Consider the following 17,093-nt stretch of genomic DNA (forward strand, 5'->3'; position numbering starts at 1 on the left):
CACCAAATTAATTCCCAATTAATTTATGACTTATATTAATTAAATAACAATATTATTATTCCTTATATTATACTTATAATATATTAATAATATTCCTTCTCTCATTATAAATCATCCTGTCAAGCTGCTATGGTGAAGGCAACCCAAAAGGATCATGCACAACCGGGTCAAATACTTGCCAAATATAGTTGTAGCCTTAGACACTATTCCAACAATAGTGGCCATCATGATGCATGCCACCTTGGTGGCATCCCTTTCATGTGCCCTAAAGTCAGCGATCTCTTGAGGAGTAGCAACTGTCTCATCAATCTCCTTAAGCTCCTTATCGAGGACATATTCTTTGTCCTTGTAGTGGGTAAGCATTCGAATGTTTCTGATCCATTCATTAAAGTTGGATCCATCAAAAGTGACTTTCCCACACAAGTTCATAAGGGTAAAGGAGCCATTAGGATTAGATCCAGAAGCAGCAGTGTTTGCAGACATCTGAAGAGAAGGACAAATTTAGTTTAGATATAGAGATAGTCCTTAATAAAACACCCAAATGTAGTATTAAGGCTAGGAACCAATCACAATATATTATACTTAGAAGAGGTATGTCGTAATCTAAGTAATAACATATTTGAAAGGTAGGTGAATGACGATTCACCAATTTCCACCAAAGACAAAATATTAAAATATTTTAATTTGGTTCTTAGAAACTCCTAGATTCTTTTGAGATTCAATGAACTTTTCAAAGGCATGTTTCAATCTCGAGTGTGCCCTCCATGTTTTGTGACTGGGATGCCGAGGATCACAAAACGAGGTGTGAAGTAACCATGCAAATTACTTGGTACCCTTAATGTATTACCCCTCAATCGATGTGCCGGTTAACCACACACGCTCCACCGATACTATGATAAACATTAAGTCACCCTTTACCTACCTTGTTAAGTTCAAGATAGTGTTTCGGTTAACCACACACGCTCCACTAACGACTTAGACAAAGTGTAAAGTGTAATTTCATGGATTAGCACCTTATTCACATTTTTCCTAAAGTAACTAAGATTGGTAATTTAATAAAACATTTAGTTACTTTATAATATTCATCATACTTTTAATGAGAGTTTATAAGTCCTTATCCTACCCGTTCGGCTAACGACCCTCCACCAGTCAAGCAAGCGGTGGGTGAGAGTGGACACCTATTAAGTTGCCATTTTATAGGCAACAACCTTATACCCACCTTATAGACTAGCTTCGTGAATGAGGCGTACTAGCGGTAAGACGACTTTGATCTTATACATATATATATATATATATATATATATATATATATATATATATATATTAACTTATAATATTATAAGTATAAGGGTTGAATTTTAACCTTTAAAATTCTAAGGGTTGAAACTAAAGTTTTAATCAAGACTTTACTTGTTCCAAAACTTGAGGGCAAGTTTTGTAAACTTTCAAAACTTTTCATTTCTTGTAACTTATGAATTAATTAGAGTATTAAAAATGAAGACTATTCATTTTTATAACCCATGTGTTCTTTTAATGGTTTTAAAAACAAAGTGACTTTTGGTTTTCCATAACTTGAGGACAAGTTATGGACTCCATTAAAACACATAATGATCATGAATTAATCTACCACATAGGTTACAAATAATTCATATGATCATCTAAACATCATAAGATCAAGAACATGAATATGAACACTTTCATGAATCAAAAATTACACTTAAAACTTGTAATTTTGATGATTTGTCATTGTAAATGGATTAACATGAACATTACACCAACTAAAACAAGTTTTAAAACACTAAAACAGTTTAGGGTAATGTTCCTAGTCCATTTCCAGCAACAAAAATCGAAATTTTGAAAACTGCAGCCTCTACTCGTCGATTGCATGAACTGACTCAACAAGTAGCTTGCATTTGGTCATGGACTCGTCGAGTCCCCCCATGGACTCGACGAGTTCATACGAGCAGAAAGCAGAAAACTCGATTTTTCAAGCAGTTTGCACAAAAATCAAACAAGCAAGCCTAGGCTCTGATACCACTGATGGGTTTTGAGCATTCTAACACTTCCTAAGTGTACATGCAACCCTAATAACCTTGGATCTATGTTTGTATAATAATCATGTAAAGTTGTTTTCCAAGGTTATGAACCTATCTAGCATACATGGGGTACAATTTTCTTTGTATAAAAGATAGAACTACATACCTTGTTGATGAAAGTGTTCCTTGAAACCTTGTGAGCCTAGCACCTCAAGTGTGATGCCTCAAATGCTTCACACAACACCAAATGCAAAGAATAAACTTGAGAGAATACTCTAACACATGCAAAATCGGCCAAGCCCTCTTGTTTCTTAGTGTAACCGATTTTGGGGAGAGTTACATTGCTTATATAGTGTGTGAAATTAGGTAAACCCTAATGTTACATGACTCTTTATTTCTTGATCCATGGGTTAACTCCATGGATCATCCATGGAGCATCCTATGGGTGGAACCCAACTTGATAATCCATGGAGCCTCTTAGCGCACTATATAAGATATGGAAAGTTTACATAATCTACCCATATATTTAATTAGTTATCTTTTGATCACTTAATTAATTCTAAATTAATTCTTGATCAAAACTAATTAAATAATATTATTAATATATTAGAACTTATAATATATTAATAAACCATATGTGTTATTTCTCTCATTTAGTTTATTCAATTGCATGGTGTCATGCAACCCAAATGGACCATGCCGGGTCGGGTCAAGTACTTACCAGAAATAGTTATGGACTTAGACACCTTATCCAACAGAACTCGCTAAGCTTTAGTTTATAGTTTGATTTTATGGTTTCAGGTACTTCAGATGACAGGGGCAAGGCGAAGGCTTGATCGTGCACATCATCCTGGATTTTGATATGTTTTATGATTACGGGATACTTTGATTCATAATTATGACTTTTGCAAACTTGTTTTGTAAAACTTATGGATTTTGGAGTGGTTTTAACAATGAAAAATTTTTCCTTGATTTTTGGGATGTTACAGTTAACTTTGACTTTGACCGTTGACTTTTAGACCAAGTTTGACTTTAGGTCAATCTGATGATTTTGGGTAGTATTTTAAGAATCTGTCCCTGATTATTGTATAGGTGGCCGACAGTACCAGTTCTTGGATTGTGAGAGTAGTGTTGTTATCTGCTAGACTGCAAAGTGAGTTTTGTCATTATACTTTGTACTGCAGTATGTATCCTTATGTGTAGGATGTTGATATGATGTAGTGATCTGTTCGATTGGTAGATCTATTATGATTATATGTATTATTGTCTATTTTTTGTTTGTTTATTTATGTGCATATGTCGACATATCGTGGTTGGTTAGGTAGAGGCGGCCCTACTTTGTGATGTAGGCCAAGATACTCGGGTTGTCCAATGTACTATAGGCCTTACAAGGCGGTCCAGTTAGACTTTAATCCCAAGGGAATGGTCCAGTTACTGTAGGCCTTGCGAGGCGAGCTAGTAGAATGTAGGCTCGGTAGAGCGATCCAGGTATCCTGTAGGCCTTGTGAGGTGGTCCAGGGAGATTGTAGGCTCATGTGTGCATGCATTGTATGTGTATTGCTATGTGAGGTATTTTGGGGGAACTCACTAACCTTTGGCTTACAGTTGTGGATTTAAATGTTTTCAAGTACTTTAGATGATCGGGGTAAGGCGAAGGCGTAATCTTACATATCCTCCTACTGATTTATGTCTTGAGATATTATTTTGATACTATGATATCTATGGATTTGTTTTGAAAACAATTTTTGATTATCTTATGGTTTTATAAAATGTCTTTTAAAAATGAATTTTTTTGTCACAATTTCCAGGATGTTATGGAATTACTTATCCTTATGTGTTAATTCATTAAGACATATACTTAACTCCATTTCAATCACTATATCACCAATTAGTATGTTATAACTTCAATTATAAGTCACTTATACATGAATTCATTTTTCACAACAAACTGGATATACTCCACGAAGAAGTCATATATATGACTTAATTTATTAAGATATAAGTCCATTTTCACTTATATCAAAATTCATCAAAAATAGGGTACTTGGTCTCTTCACCAATTTCAATATATAGGTAGAATTTCACCATAACAATCTTGGAAAAATGTTACACAACACTCTATTCTTCCTTAATCATCATAATTTCTAACATTTAAGATCATATAGGAATCAGGGTTCATGAACCCTTTCCAGTTTCACCAGCAAATAATGAGATTACTCAAGGAAAGAAAAAACTTACTCATAATCCAAGATGCAGAAGTTTAGTTCTTGGTCTCCCTTTTGATTCCTCTTGATAATCTTCAAGTTTGAGCTTAAAATTGATAAAAATCTCCCTATCTGGCCTCTAGAACATATGTGTGAAGTATGGGGTAAAAATATCGAGTTTAGCTCTTAAAACCCATATTATTATTTTTTATTTCTGTTGCGTGTACGCGTCGTGCACTTCACATGGACGCGTTGCGATTTTGCATCACTTTTGTCTTAACTTCGGACGGTCATAACTTCTTCATACGAAATTGGATTTTAATGATTTTTATAGCAACGTGTTCGTATCGAGTTAACTTGAAATGACCGAAAAATACAACAAATTTTAAATTTTTCAAAAACAACTCGATTCCATTAAATCATTACAAAAAGGTTTTCAATACAAAATATTTAGCGTATTTCCAGAATCACATTACTACAAAATCATGAGGAGCGGTACGATCACGCCTTCGCCTTGCCACGGTCTCCTGAAGAACCTGAAAAACATAAAACCACAACTGTAAGCCCGAAAGCTTAGTGAGATATCCCCAAAATACCAACCACTTATACCATACACGCATAACATGCCACAACATATCTGATCACAGAACAGCCATGCACTTCGGGTCTACTGTGTCACTGGTCCACCGCACCGGCCTACAGTCCACCTGGTCCACCCTCTGAGTCTAGCCATAAACCTCGAGTCTACAGTGTGATTGGTCCGCCCGCACCGGGCCTTCAATCCACCTGGTCCACTCTCTACATACATCGAGTCTGCAGTGTGATTGGTCCGCCCGCACCGGGCCTTCAATCCACCTGGTCCATTCTCTGAGTCTACATTATGACTGGTCTGCCCGCACCGGGCCTTCAGTCGGCCTGGTCCACTCTCCGAGCCTCGGCACGTCTGGTCCGCCCTCTTGGGGCCTACAGCCTATCCAGACCGCTCGCTGGGCCTTCGGAACAACCGGTCCGCCCTGGGTATCTTGGCCTACAGCACAAAGCAGGACCCTCCTCAACCCAACTCCAGTCCAAACAACCATGTGCACATATACATACAATCATATAGCAATTCACAGTCAACAAGCAGATCAAACAGATCACATAACATATCATCATCCTAACCAGGATACCGACCTAACAGGTCACTAGCATAGCATCTCCCTATCTCTCAAGATACCGATCTCAATCAGGTCTCTAACATATACCATCCTAGCTCTCAGGATGCAAACATATCAAAGCAGTAACATAACAACAACTACCCGGATCTCAATCCGATAAGGGCCGGCCTTGGTGCCTTAGACCCTATTGATATAGTGAGGATAACTCACCTCGAAACTGCCGGCTGAAAGGATAAGATCCCGCTGCTCCAAATTCCGACACGAACTCCTCCACTGAACACCAAAACACTCAACTCAATAAATACCCTTAATTACCAAAATACCCGGAAGACAATTACTCAACCCTTTGACAAGGTCAAAGTCAACCCTTGACTGACTCTACTCGCCGAGTCAACCCGATGACTCGCCGAGTCCCCAAGCTCAAGACTTCCCTTCAATCCGCGACCTAACTCGCCGAGTCACCCCGAGACTCGCCGAGTCCAACAACTCTGAGTCCACTCGCACACAACTCACCGAGTCATCCCTTGACTCACCGATTCTCGACTAGACCAGAAAATATTGGGACTCTTCGGCAAGACTCGCCGAGTCAAAGAACAGACTCGCCGAGTCTAAGGTTATCTTCAACCTACTCGCCGAGTTGTTCATACAACTTGCCGAGTTCCAGGCCATCTTCATCCAACTCGCCGAGTTGTTCTTCCAACTCGTCGAGTTCCAGCTCATCTTCAAGCAACTCGTCGAGTCCACCTATGTGACTCGCCGAGTACTACTGGTCTGAATCCATACAGAAGCACTCCAGGGAATGCAATTGATCCAAAACATAGATCTAGCCTCCTACAACCCATCTATCACGTAACTTTACGTGAATCCAAAGAGATCTAGGCCTTTAACACTTTAGGGCTAGGGTTTGGGACATGATAGCTTCACTACACACTTGAACACAGGGACTTTCAGGCATTCCAACCCTTCTCCATTCCAGATCTGAGGTAGCAACCTCAGATCTAACCTCTAAACTCCAAAACACCAAAACACCAAAAGATAAGCTCCCCACAAACCCCATAATGATGAATCCATAAGAATAACAGCCCAAGGACGAGATATTACCTCAAAAGAACGCCCCAACTGCAATGGAACTCGAATCCAAGCAAAGCCCCTTGCTCCAAGCCTCCTACCCTTCAAGATTTCCTCAACAATTGCTTCTCCAAGCTTCCCAATGCAATATGATCACTCACACACGAAGGCTAAGGGTTTATGGACTTGAGGATGAGTAAAGAGGCTGGGGGAATGAATGTTATGTTCTTTATATAGAGCTCAACCCCGAGAATTAGAGTTTTCTCCACTCAGCGCCTACTCGCCGAGTCCACCTTACTGACTCGTCGAGTCGGCCACTTAACACGCGACCAAGTCGTGACTCTACTCGCCGAGTCCACCCATGGACTCGCCGAGTTCCCATTCCAATTTTTTTTCTTTTAGCCCTTCAACTATACTCTTTGCTATTCTGGGATGTTACATAACTACAACTTTCTTTTACATTAATTTTGCTAGAAAGCATTATATTGTTGCTTATAATCTCTTAAATGAAAGGATATACATTATTCATTATTAAAACTACACACCAACACATATTTTACATTCACCATTTCGCATACTCTGAAAAAACACATGTCTTAACCGTCTATTTAACTCATAAAGATGTTACAATTCTCCCCCACTTAAATTAGACTTCGTCCTCGAAGCCTACGGCAACTCAACTCCAAAATACTCCCACGACGCGCCACCTGGCCCTAACCGGACCAGGTTCCTCAAGGCATAACCATCGAAACTCGAACTCATTTCCTCTTTCCTTGCGGTGTCCTGACTACCGTCTCAAACCGGGCACCGACTGTACCCTCTGATAATCACACTCAACAATCGAGAATACCCAAGATGCATCACTGCTCCAAATCACAACCATCACTCGACCCATATGAGTTAGAAGATAACTATGCACCACCGAATTCCCGATCCGAGTCCAACTCTAATCATTCTGCTGACAGAAAGACACATTTTTCAGAGCAACTCCCATGAGTTCTCCTCTTGCAATCACATACACATGCTGAACTAGCTCTAGCACCCTCAGGTTGGGAAAACCCGATACATTGATGATATCTCCAAACATCCCCCAGGATGAACCACTACTACGCACTCAACCCTTGATCAGAATCACACTAAGAGTCCAAGACTCTCTCCCTGCATCCCTTCCGAGCCTCTTGGCTCTACACCCGCGGAATTCCCTCCGCGACCTCAGCAGACATCCCAATCCGGATGTGACTCCATTCCACTGCCGCAAACATGCTGCTCAATAACCATACTCAAATCACTCTAATCATAACTCTGCTCTGCCGTTTTCACTTCCGTGAACTTGCACTCCCTCTCGGAGTTACACTCCTCTCTCATTCCTTACCAAGGAAATCCACTTGGCTGCCTTGTCACCACAACAAGTGCCACGGTGCTCACTCAACGCTGCACCACCCCTTTATAGCATAACCGCTATCCATGCAACACACATGCTCTGAATCTGCTCGCAAGGACTCTTGAGTCCATGCACCATCTCCACTAATCAAGATCAATACCCGGGGCCAGACCTCCTGATGTTAACACATCGCAACATACTCAATCCATCTCCTCAACCGGACTAGCAATACCTGCAGAGTCTTCAGCATGACTGGACCGCCCCACCAGGCCTTCAGCCAATCTGGACCACTCTCAGAACCTTCAGCCAATCTGGACCGCTCTCAATGCCTTCAGTTTGGTTGGACCGTTCTCCGAGCCTTCGGCCTGACTGGTACGCCTACCGGCCTTCAGTCTATCCGGACCGCTCAACTAGCATTCATCATTCCGAGCTATCTCTCCTGGAAATCCTCCCATGCATACTGTTCTAACCCTTTAAGGGTTCCGAACTCTGTCTTAATCGCACATGCTCGATCCCGGCCTGCTCCCAGGCCCTCCACAATCGAATGCCCTAGGTCTGTATCCCGCCCCGCATGCCTGCCACTTACTCGTACCAGCCTATACTCTTGACTGACAGAACCACTGCTGAAACCCAAGCAGCTAAGCACCCTCAAATACTCATCGATCTCTCGGAGAATTTTCCAATTCTCCCCCCACTTAAAGCACTTATTAACAACCACCGGTCGCCATCACCGACCTCCCAGAACAGCTCTGCACAAAACCAACACTTACACGCGGACTGATTTACACAGGCATAAACAACCTTAACAAGATCCCACATCAACACTGATTAACCCGCTCGAAAGAAATTCAATCTGCATCTAACCACTCCTCAGAAAGCAGATGCTACCCGGCCTTCAAACCAATGCCAGGTTTCCACTAATAACCCTCATGAATGATAACCAACGAAATTCCCAATACAATAACCCATAACCAAACCACGACCCTCAAAACGACGAATACCGCATCGAAAGCCACACAAAGATACCAGCACATAAACAATACACCACAAATAATCACAAGATAACAAGATATCAAGAAAGAAACATACCCGTAGCTGCATCCGGCACTGCTCTGACCTCCTCTGCCGCAAGCTGATAAGCACGACCCTGAGCCCTTGGGGGCTCCGCTCCACCCTGTCCTCCACCTGTAATCCTCAAAGTGGCCGGTGCTGGAGCCTGCACCGGTCCCGCAGCAAGCTGTGGACAGTTGACCCTCAAATGTCCAACCCGATGACAATGATAACAAATCCTCAAATCCCGAACCGGCGCTGACTGTCGACAATCCCTCGCATAGTGCCCCTCCTTTCCGCACTTGCGGCATGCACCACCGGACCTACAAACTCCGGTGTGACCCCTCCCACACTTCCCGCAAGTGTGGCTGCTCAGATCCCCCATTCTAACATCAACGGTCTTGGACCGTTTCGGCGCCGGCTACGACTGCACCGGTGCCTGCCTCAGCTCACGCAACTGCAACTCAATCTCTAACTCACGCCGCCTAGCGGCCTCCTGCAACTCCAACAAGGTCTCGCACCTCTGGGTAGACACAAACTGTCTGATATCCCTCTTGAGCATGCTCAGATATCGAGACATCTAAGCCTGCTCCGAAGCAAACTCTGGGCAAAACATTGCCCTCTCGGTGAACATCCTGGTGATCTCAGTCACCGACTCTAAACCCTGCTTCAGCTCAAGGAACTCTTGAGCCAATCTCTCCCTCTCAACTTGCGGAACATAACGAGTACTGAATATCTCCCTGAACTGATCCCATGAAACCGCAGCCCTCTGCGCATCCGAATATGACCCCGTGGTCAATCTCTACCAATCCTTCGCCTCGAGCCTCAACAGGTTCAGAGCACACCTCACCCTCTGATCAGCAGGGCATGAACACGTGAAGAAACACCCCTCCACGTTCAATAACCACCTCATAGCAACAATCGGGTCCTGAACTCCATCAAAGGTGGGAGGCTTCGTATTGTCGAAGTCCCGATACTGAAAGCCCCGACCAGCTCCTCCCCCTGCCGCTGCTACAGCTGATGTAGCCGCAGCGGCAGCCGTCTCTGCGAGAGCTGCATAGCGCTCATCAAAATACTCAACCATGGCGGTCTTGATCGGCCCAAACAGCTCCGGCAACTCAGCCCGGAACAACTCAGCAATCTCATCACGCAGGATCTCACGAATCCTCGCATCCAACTCACACGTGCTCATCTGACCGATAACCTCGGGCGGTACTGACCCGCCCGGAACTCCCTCTCCTGCTCCCGATCCTGATCCGGATCCACTCTCATCGTGCCTCAGAATCTGCATACTGAAAAACACCACACAAAATCTCAGACTCTTCCCATTATCCTGGGATCCAACTCTCTCACCCCAACCCTAAAGGTCATGGTTTCCCTGATACGTGTATGGGTCCTGTGCTTTCAGTAGTACGGGCCCATACTACCTTCCACACCTACCCATATTTGTATGAAGTACTACCACAACACCCTAGTGAAAACATGCATAATAACTCTCAACCCTCACCACTAGAGGAACTCTGAAAATCTCCCACAAGGAAACCCTAGGCTACAGGCATCACAAATCAGGCAACATTATCATGAAATCCTGAAGATCCCTAGCCTAACACTAGCATGTTGTTCTATCAAAGCTCAAAAAAACAAATAACATGCATGGTATTTTGGGGTTACTTACTGGCTCCGGCTGATCGTACCTCCGCGTCCTCCTTTACTCATTTGAAAATCATTTTAAACTCTCTTTTGAAAACTCTCCTCGATTTGAGACTGGAGTCACACGAGTGTTCCTCCAATTCACTCAAACCAAGGCTCTGATACCAACTTGAAATGACCGAAAAATACAACAAATTTTAAATTTTTCAAAAAGAACTCGATTCCATTAAATCATTACAAAAAGGTTTTCAATACAAAACATTTAGCGTATTCCCAGAATCACATTACTACAAAATCATGAGGAGCGGTACGATCACGCCTTCGCCTTGCCACGGTCTCCTGAAGAACCTGAAAAACATAAAACCATAACGGTAAGCCCGAAAGCTTAGTGAGATATCCCCAAAATACCAACCACTTATACCATACACGCATAACATGCCACAACATATATGATCACAGAACAGCCATGCACTTCGGGTCTACTGTGTGACTGGTCCGCCGCACCGGCCTACAGTCCACCTGGTCCACCCTCTGAGTCTAGCCATAAACCTCGAGTCTACAGTGTGATTGGTCCGCCCGCACCGGGCCTTCAATCCACCTGGTCCACTCTCCACATACATCGAGTCTGCAGTGTGATTGGTCCGCCCGCACCGGGCCTTCAATCCACCTGGTCCATTCTCTGAGTCTACAGTATGACTGGTCCGCCCGCACCGGGCCTTCAGTCGGCCTGGTCCACTCTCCGAGCCTCGGCACGTCTGGTCCGCCCTCTTGGGGCCTACAGCCTATTCGGACCGCTCGTTGGGCCTTCGGAACAACCGGTCCGCCCTGGGTATCTTGGCCTACAGCACAAAGCAGGACCCGCCTCAACCCAACTCCAGTCCAAACAACCATGTGCACATATACATACAATCATATAGCAATTCACAGTCAACAAGCAGATCAAACAGATCACATAACATATCATCATCCTAACCAGGATACCGACCTAACAGGTCACTAGCATAGCATCTCCCTATCTCTCAAGATACCGATCTCAATCAGGTCTCTAACATATACCATCCTAGCTCTCAGGATGCAAACATATCAAAGCAGTAACATAACAACAACTACCCGGATCTCAATCCGATAAGGGCCGGCCTTGGTGCCTTAGACCCTGTTGATATAGTGAGGATAACTCACCTCGAAACTGCCGGCTGAAAGGATAAGATCCCGCTGCTCCAAATTCCAACACGAACTCCTCCACTGAACACCAAAACACTCAACTCAATAAATACCCTTAATTACCAAAATACCCAGAAGACAATTGGTCAACCCTTTGACAAGGTCAAAGTCAACCCCTGACTGACTCTACTCGCCGAGTCAATCTGATGACTCGCCGAGTCCCCAAGCTCAGGACTTCCCTCAATCTGCGACCTAACTCGCCGAGTCACCCCGAGACTCGCCGAGTCCAACAATTCTGAGTCCACTCGCACACAACTCACTGAGTCATCCCTTGACTCACCGATTCTCGACTCGACCAGAAAATATTGGGACTCTTCGGCAAGACTCGCCGAGTCAAAGAACAGACTTGCCGAGTCTAAGGCTATCTTCAACCTACTCACCGAGTTGTTCATACAACTCGCCGAGTTCCAGGCCATCTTCATCCAACTCGTCGAGTTCCAGCTCATCTTCAAGCAACTCGTCGAGTCCACCCATGTGACTCGCCGAGTACCACCGGTCTGAATCCATACAGAAGCACTCCAGGCCATGCAATTGATCCAAAACATAGATCTAGCCTCCTACAACCCATACATCACGTAAAGTGGCAAACTTTACGTGAATCCAAAGAGATCTAGGCCTTTAACACTTTAGGGCTAGGGTTTGGGACATGATAGCTTCACTACACACTTGAACACAGGGACTTTCAGGCATTCCAACCCTTCTCCATTCCAGATCTGAGGTAGCAACCTCAGATCTAACCTTTAAACTCCAAAACACCAAAAGATAAGCTCCCCACAAACCCCATAATGATGAATCCATAAGAATAACAGCCCAAGGACGAGATATTACCTCAAAAGAACGCCCCAACTGCAATGGAACTCGAATCCAAGCAAAGCCCCTTGCTCCAAGCCTCCTACCTTTCAAGATTTCCTCAACAATTGCTTCTCCAAGCTTCCCAATGCAATATGATCACTCACACACGAAGGCTAAGGGTTTCTGGACTTGAGGATGAGTAAAGAGGCTGGGGGAATGAATGTTATGTTCTTTATATAGAGCTCAACCCCGAGAATTAGAGTTTTCTCCACTCAGCGCCTACTCGCCAAGTCCACCTTACTGACTCGTCGAGTCGGCCACTTAACACGCGACCAAGTCGTGACTCTACTCGCCGAGTCCACCCATGGACTCGCCGAGTTCCCATTCCAATTCTTTTTCTTTTAGCCCTTCAACTATACTCTTTGCTATTCGGGGATGTTACATAACTACAACTTTCGTATGGAGTTTGAATGTTGTTCAAATTTATGCCACAAATTTTGCCTAACTTTGCCTGCAATGGGACGATGTTTGCAGCCAACATTATATGCCAAATAAGATGCTCTTCCATACCGTATAGCCATAAAGTTTTTTTAGAAGATGAATGGGTTGATGTCACAAAAGCCATTATATATACAACCTTGTTCTGCTTTGGCCACAACTCTATTTTTTGTTCCTCATTTGCCATTATATTTTAGAAAACGTTTCAACTTCGGTCCCTCGGCCGGTCATCAACAGGTCATAATAACGTGCCGGTTTCATATTTTTCTCAGTTTGCATTTAGCCCCAACATTTACGTATGAGTTTGCATTTAACCCTAAATTTTGTTTGTTCCCCATTTGCCATTACTTTTTAGAAAAAAATTCATTTTAACCATTGGCCAGTTACGAATAAGTATTTTAAAATGTAATAAATTACAATAAAAAAGGAAAATGAAGGCAAGAGTCGAAACTGCAACTTCTCTTTGAGGGCAGGACGTGTTAGCCAGTAAGTCAATGACTTTTTTTTTTGTATTTTTAGTGCTTGTTGTATTATATATATATATATATATATATATATATATATATATATATATATATATATATATATATATATATATATGAAGGAAAAAGACCTAATGTGAGTCTCGAGTCCAAGACATTGAATAAACGATATGACATGTTAATCATTGAGCCAATAAAAATTGTCACTTTTTTGGTTTCTCAATAAATATGTCATTAGAAATATTTGGTTTCTCAACAAATATATCATTAGAAATAACCTATTGTTCCTTAGATGAGTTAGGAATAAATTAACAATTTTGATTTACTTAAAGATTAATATGTCATATTATTTATTAGATATCACACACTCAAGACTTACACTAAATCTTTTTCATGCATTTTAAAATACATATGTACATTAAATACAACAAACACTAATAATAATAATAATAATAATAATAATAATAATAAAGTCAATGACTTAATGACTAACACGCTCCGCCCTTCAAGGATAAGTGGCAGTTTCGACTCTTGCCTTCGTTTTTTTAAGTTATTACGTTTTAAAATATCTATTCGTGATTGGATAATAGCTAAAATGAATTTTTTTTTTTTAAAAAAAATAACGGCAAATGGAGAACAAAAAATATTAGGGCTAAATGCAACCTCACACGTAAATTGTGAGGCTAAATGCAGACCAGAAAAAAAATATCAAACTGACACGTTATCATGACCGTTAGATGACTGGCCAAAGGTCCGAAAATAAAATGTCTTCTAAAATATAATGGTAAATAAGAAATGGAACGGAATTATATAAATAATACTTTTACCGCATAAATCTAACATAAATGGATGAATTTTTAATCACCCAACATCTTGGAAAACCTAGTACCTTAGAAGTTGTGAGTTTGGTTATGACCCTGACCAGAGAGGCTGGGTTAATAATTATAAATTATTAATTAACATGACTGTTATCTACATTCTCTATCCTTTTCACTGTTAAGTCAACTATAGGTCTGAGCAGCCAAACAAGAAAAGTCCCAAATCGTATAAATGTCACCGGTGGCCACCACTCCACCCTTCATTCTCTCTTTATTCTCTCTGAGTTGTGTATACTTCGGCTTTATGAGCAAAACCTGATTTGTCGACTCATAAACAGGTTGTGTTTTTAGCTGCAAGCAACTCTAATCATGGCAGTAAGTTCATTTCTTCACCTAATTTATTCTACCTCTACTCTGTTGAAGAATATATGAACTCCGTTCACAACGATCACGCAGTGATTTTACGGTGTTTGCTGTACTCTAGGTTTTATTTTTCCCCAAATCGACATGCTTCTTGTATTTAGCTCCGCTGATGATTTTTTTTTCTTTCTTTTTTGCTTCGTATCTATGTTTTCAGTAACTGAATGATTGCACATTTTGTGATTAACGAGGATTCGCTACATTGAAGCTAGATCATGTTCATAATCTTCATTCTTTAATGTCACTTAGGGTTTTGAATATACATTTACTTTGTGAGAAGAGATCTTCTAGCTGTTGATGGTTCAACGAGATCTGATGTGATGATTCTCATGATTTATTACCTTTTTAAATCTCTAGATTTTTTCCAAATTTCGGATGAAGTTTCTAGGATTCAGAATTGATAGTTTACTTGGATTTAGATGATAACAGATGGTGCTATGTCAGATTATGGGAGTGTTTGGTTATGCAATTTAGACAGATTATTACTATGATTTTAAGAGATAATAATTAATTTTGAGTTTTTAGGTAAAGGAAATACGATTATGATTTCTCATTATTTGGATCCAAATACAATAAAATTATCCAATTCCATCATTTTCTGCCAACTAAACCCGATTCCTTCATATTCTAATTCCTTTCCTTTCAAAAACATTCTACGAACCAAACACAATTCCTTCAAACATGGATTTTAAGAAAGTCTCCCGAAACCCAATTCCATTGGTTTGGCAACCAAACGCACTGCGGAATGGAATTCAAGATTCCAATTCCTGACCCTTCTAATATAGTAAACCTTGTTTTCAGGCCCATGAAGAAGCTGAAGTCAAGAACAGCGACTCCGCAAAGTCAACAACACCATCAAGACCAAAATCATTTGAATCTCCAACACACCCTAAAAGGGTTGGGACCAGAAGTAACACAGCTTCACCAATGTGGGAAAGAAATGGTACTGGTGCTCCTCCTGGTGGGTCCCGCTTGAGACAAGTCACACTTGGTGATGATTCTGTAAGTCTTATAAACTAGCTTATATTTTGAGCTTATTGCAATGGGAAATCTCCATTAAAGTCTCATTATTTTACCCTAATTTACGAACAAGTCCAAACTAAAATTTGTTTACAAAAAAGTATGATTTATATTTGGCCATTTTCTCCCTATAACACACATTTTACCGGTTTCATTGTTAACCAGGACGCCTAGTCATTAAAGAGTAAAATCGTCACTTTTACCAGTAATTCATGTTTTTTTGTAAACAAATTTTAGTTTGGAACTTATTCGTAAATTATGGTAGACTTTAATGGAGATTTTCTTATTGCAATATAGTGTTTGGTGAGACCACTGACAACAACTTATAAGTTAGCTTTCTAAAAAGCTACTATTTGAGATGGCTTAATAAACTCACGGGGCTTTTTCCAAATATACCTTTATGTGATCAGTTTCACAAGTGTTCCAAATATACCTTTGTATAACATTTTACATTTGTCATCTAGCTTAGCAAGATTGTTTTTACCAAACATTATTACTTTATCAGCTACCAGTTTTTTTTTATCAAAAGCTAGTTTTCTGGAATTTGGAATATGATTGTAGTGATAAAAAAATTTATGATGATTTGGCAGCCGGATGATGGCACGGCTGTGCCTGTATTTGGTGACTGGGATGACAGTGATCCGGCTTCAGCTGAAGGTTACTCTCACATATTTAACAAAGTACGAGAAGAGAAGCATGGTGGTGGTGGTGGTGGAAAGTCACCAAGGCTAAACACCGATGATTCTTCTTATTATGGCCAAAGACCCGAGGCTAAAAAGGTAAAATGACTAATAGCTTTTGGAAAATAAATTATAGTTTTGATATAGTTTTCCTTTTCAAATAAAATTTAAAAATAAACCCACCAATAGTTAGTTGCTTTTCTTCTTTTTGTGTTATGATGTTTTATGAATTAGTCACAGGTTTCCACGCGTGACAACTATCAACTCCTTAAGAGTTAAGACTTATTAAACGCTTTGACTTTCTTTCTCAGGGGTGTGGCTGCTTTCCGTGGGGCAAAAAGTAATTTGTTGCTGCTTTTTTTAGTGAAGTCGTGAGTTGTAGTATTGTGTGTTATTTCTTGTTCGTAAATCCTCTGAGCCATAACTCCTCCTATTGTCCATTGTTTGCACATCATGTTTCATTTGTATGCTCCATTTCCATTTGTTGAATGAGTAAAACAGAAAAACAAAGCAACAAAGACTGGTCGATATATTATCTATATATGTACATTTTTTTCTTAATTTATATCCAACTAATGTATTTACAAACACAATACAAGATTATCATATTTTGTCA

The 17,093-nt window shown here is 41.1% G+C and overlaps 1 protein-coding gene across 1 annotated transcript; it reads left to right on the top strand.

Annotated features, from left to right (window-relative positions):
- The first annotated feature begins 14,574 nt into the window (after positions 1-14,574).
- LOC145060609 (RPM1-interacting protein 4-like) lies at positions 14,575-17,038 on the top strand. Its single transcript, XM_079008259.1, has 4 exons — positions 14,575-14,732; positions 15,579-15,779; positions 16,388-16,576; positions 16,789-17,038. The coding sequence occupies exons 1-4, from the start codon at positions 14,727-14,729 to the stop codon at positions 16,819-16,821; spliced, it is 429 nt and encodes a 142-aa protein (XP_078864385.1). The 5' UTR covers positions 14,575-14,726; the 3' UTR covers positions 16,822-17,038.
- Positions 17,039-17,093: the final 55 nt, after the last annotated feature.

The sequence above is a fragment of the Lactuca serriola genome, chromosome 6 (assembly GCF_051521515.1).
Source record: "Lactuca serriola cultivar US96UC23 chromosome 6, Lser_US96UC23_V15, whole genome shotgun sequence".
Classification (NCBI taxonomy): domain Eukaryota; kingdom Viridiplantae; phylum Streptophyta; class Magnoliopsida; order Asterales; family Asteraceae; genus Lactuca; species Lactuca serriola.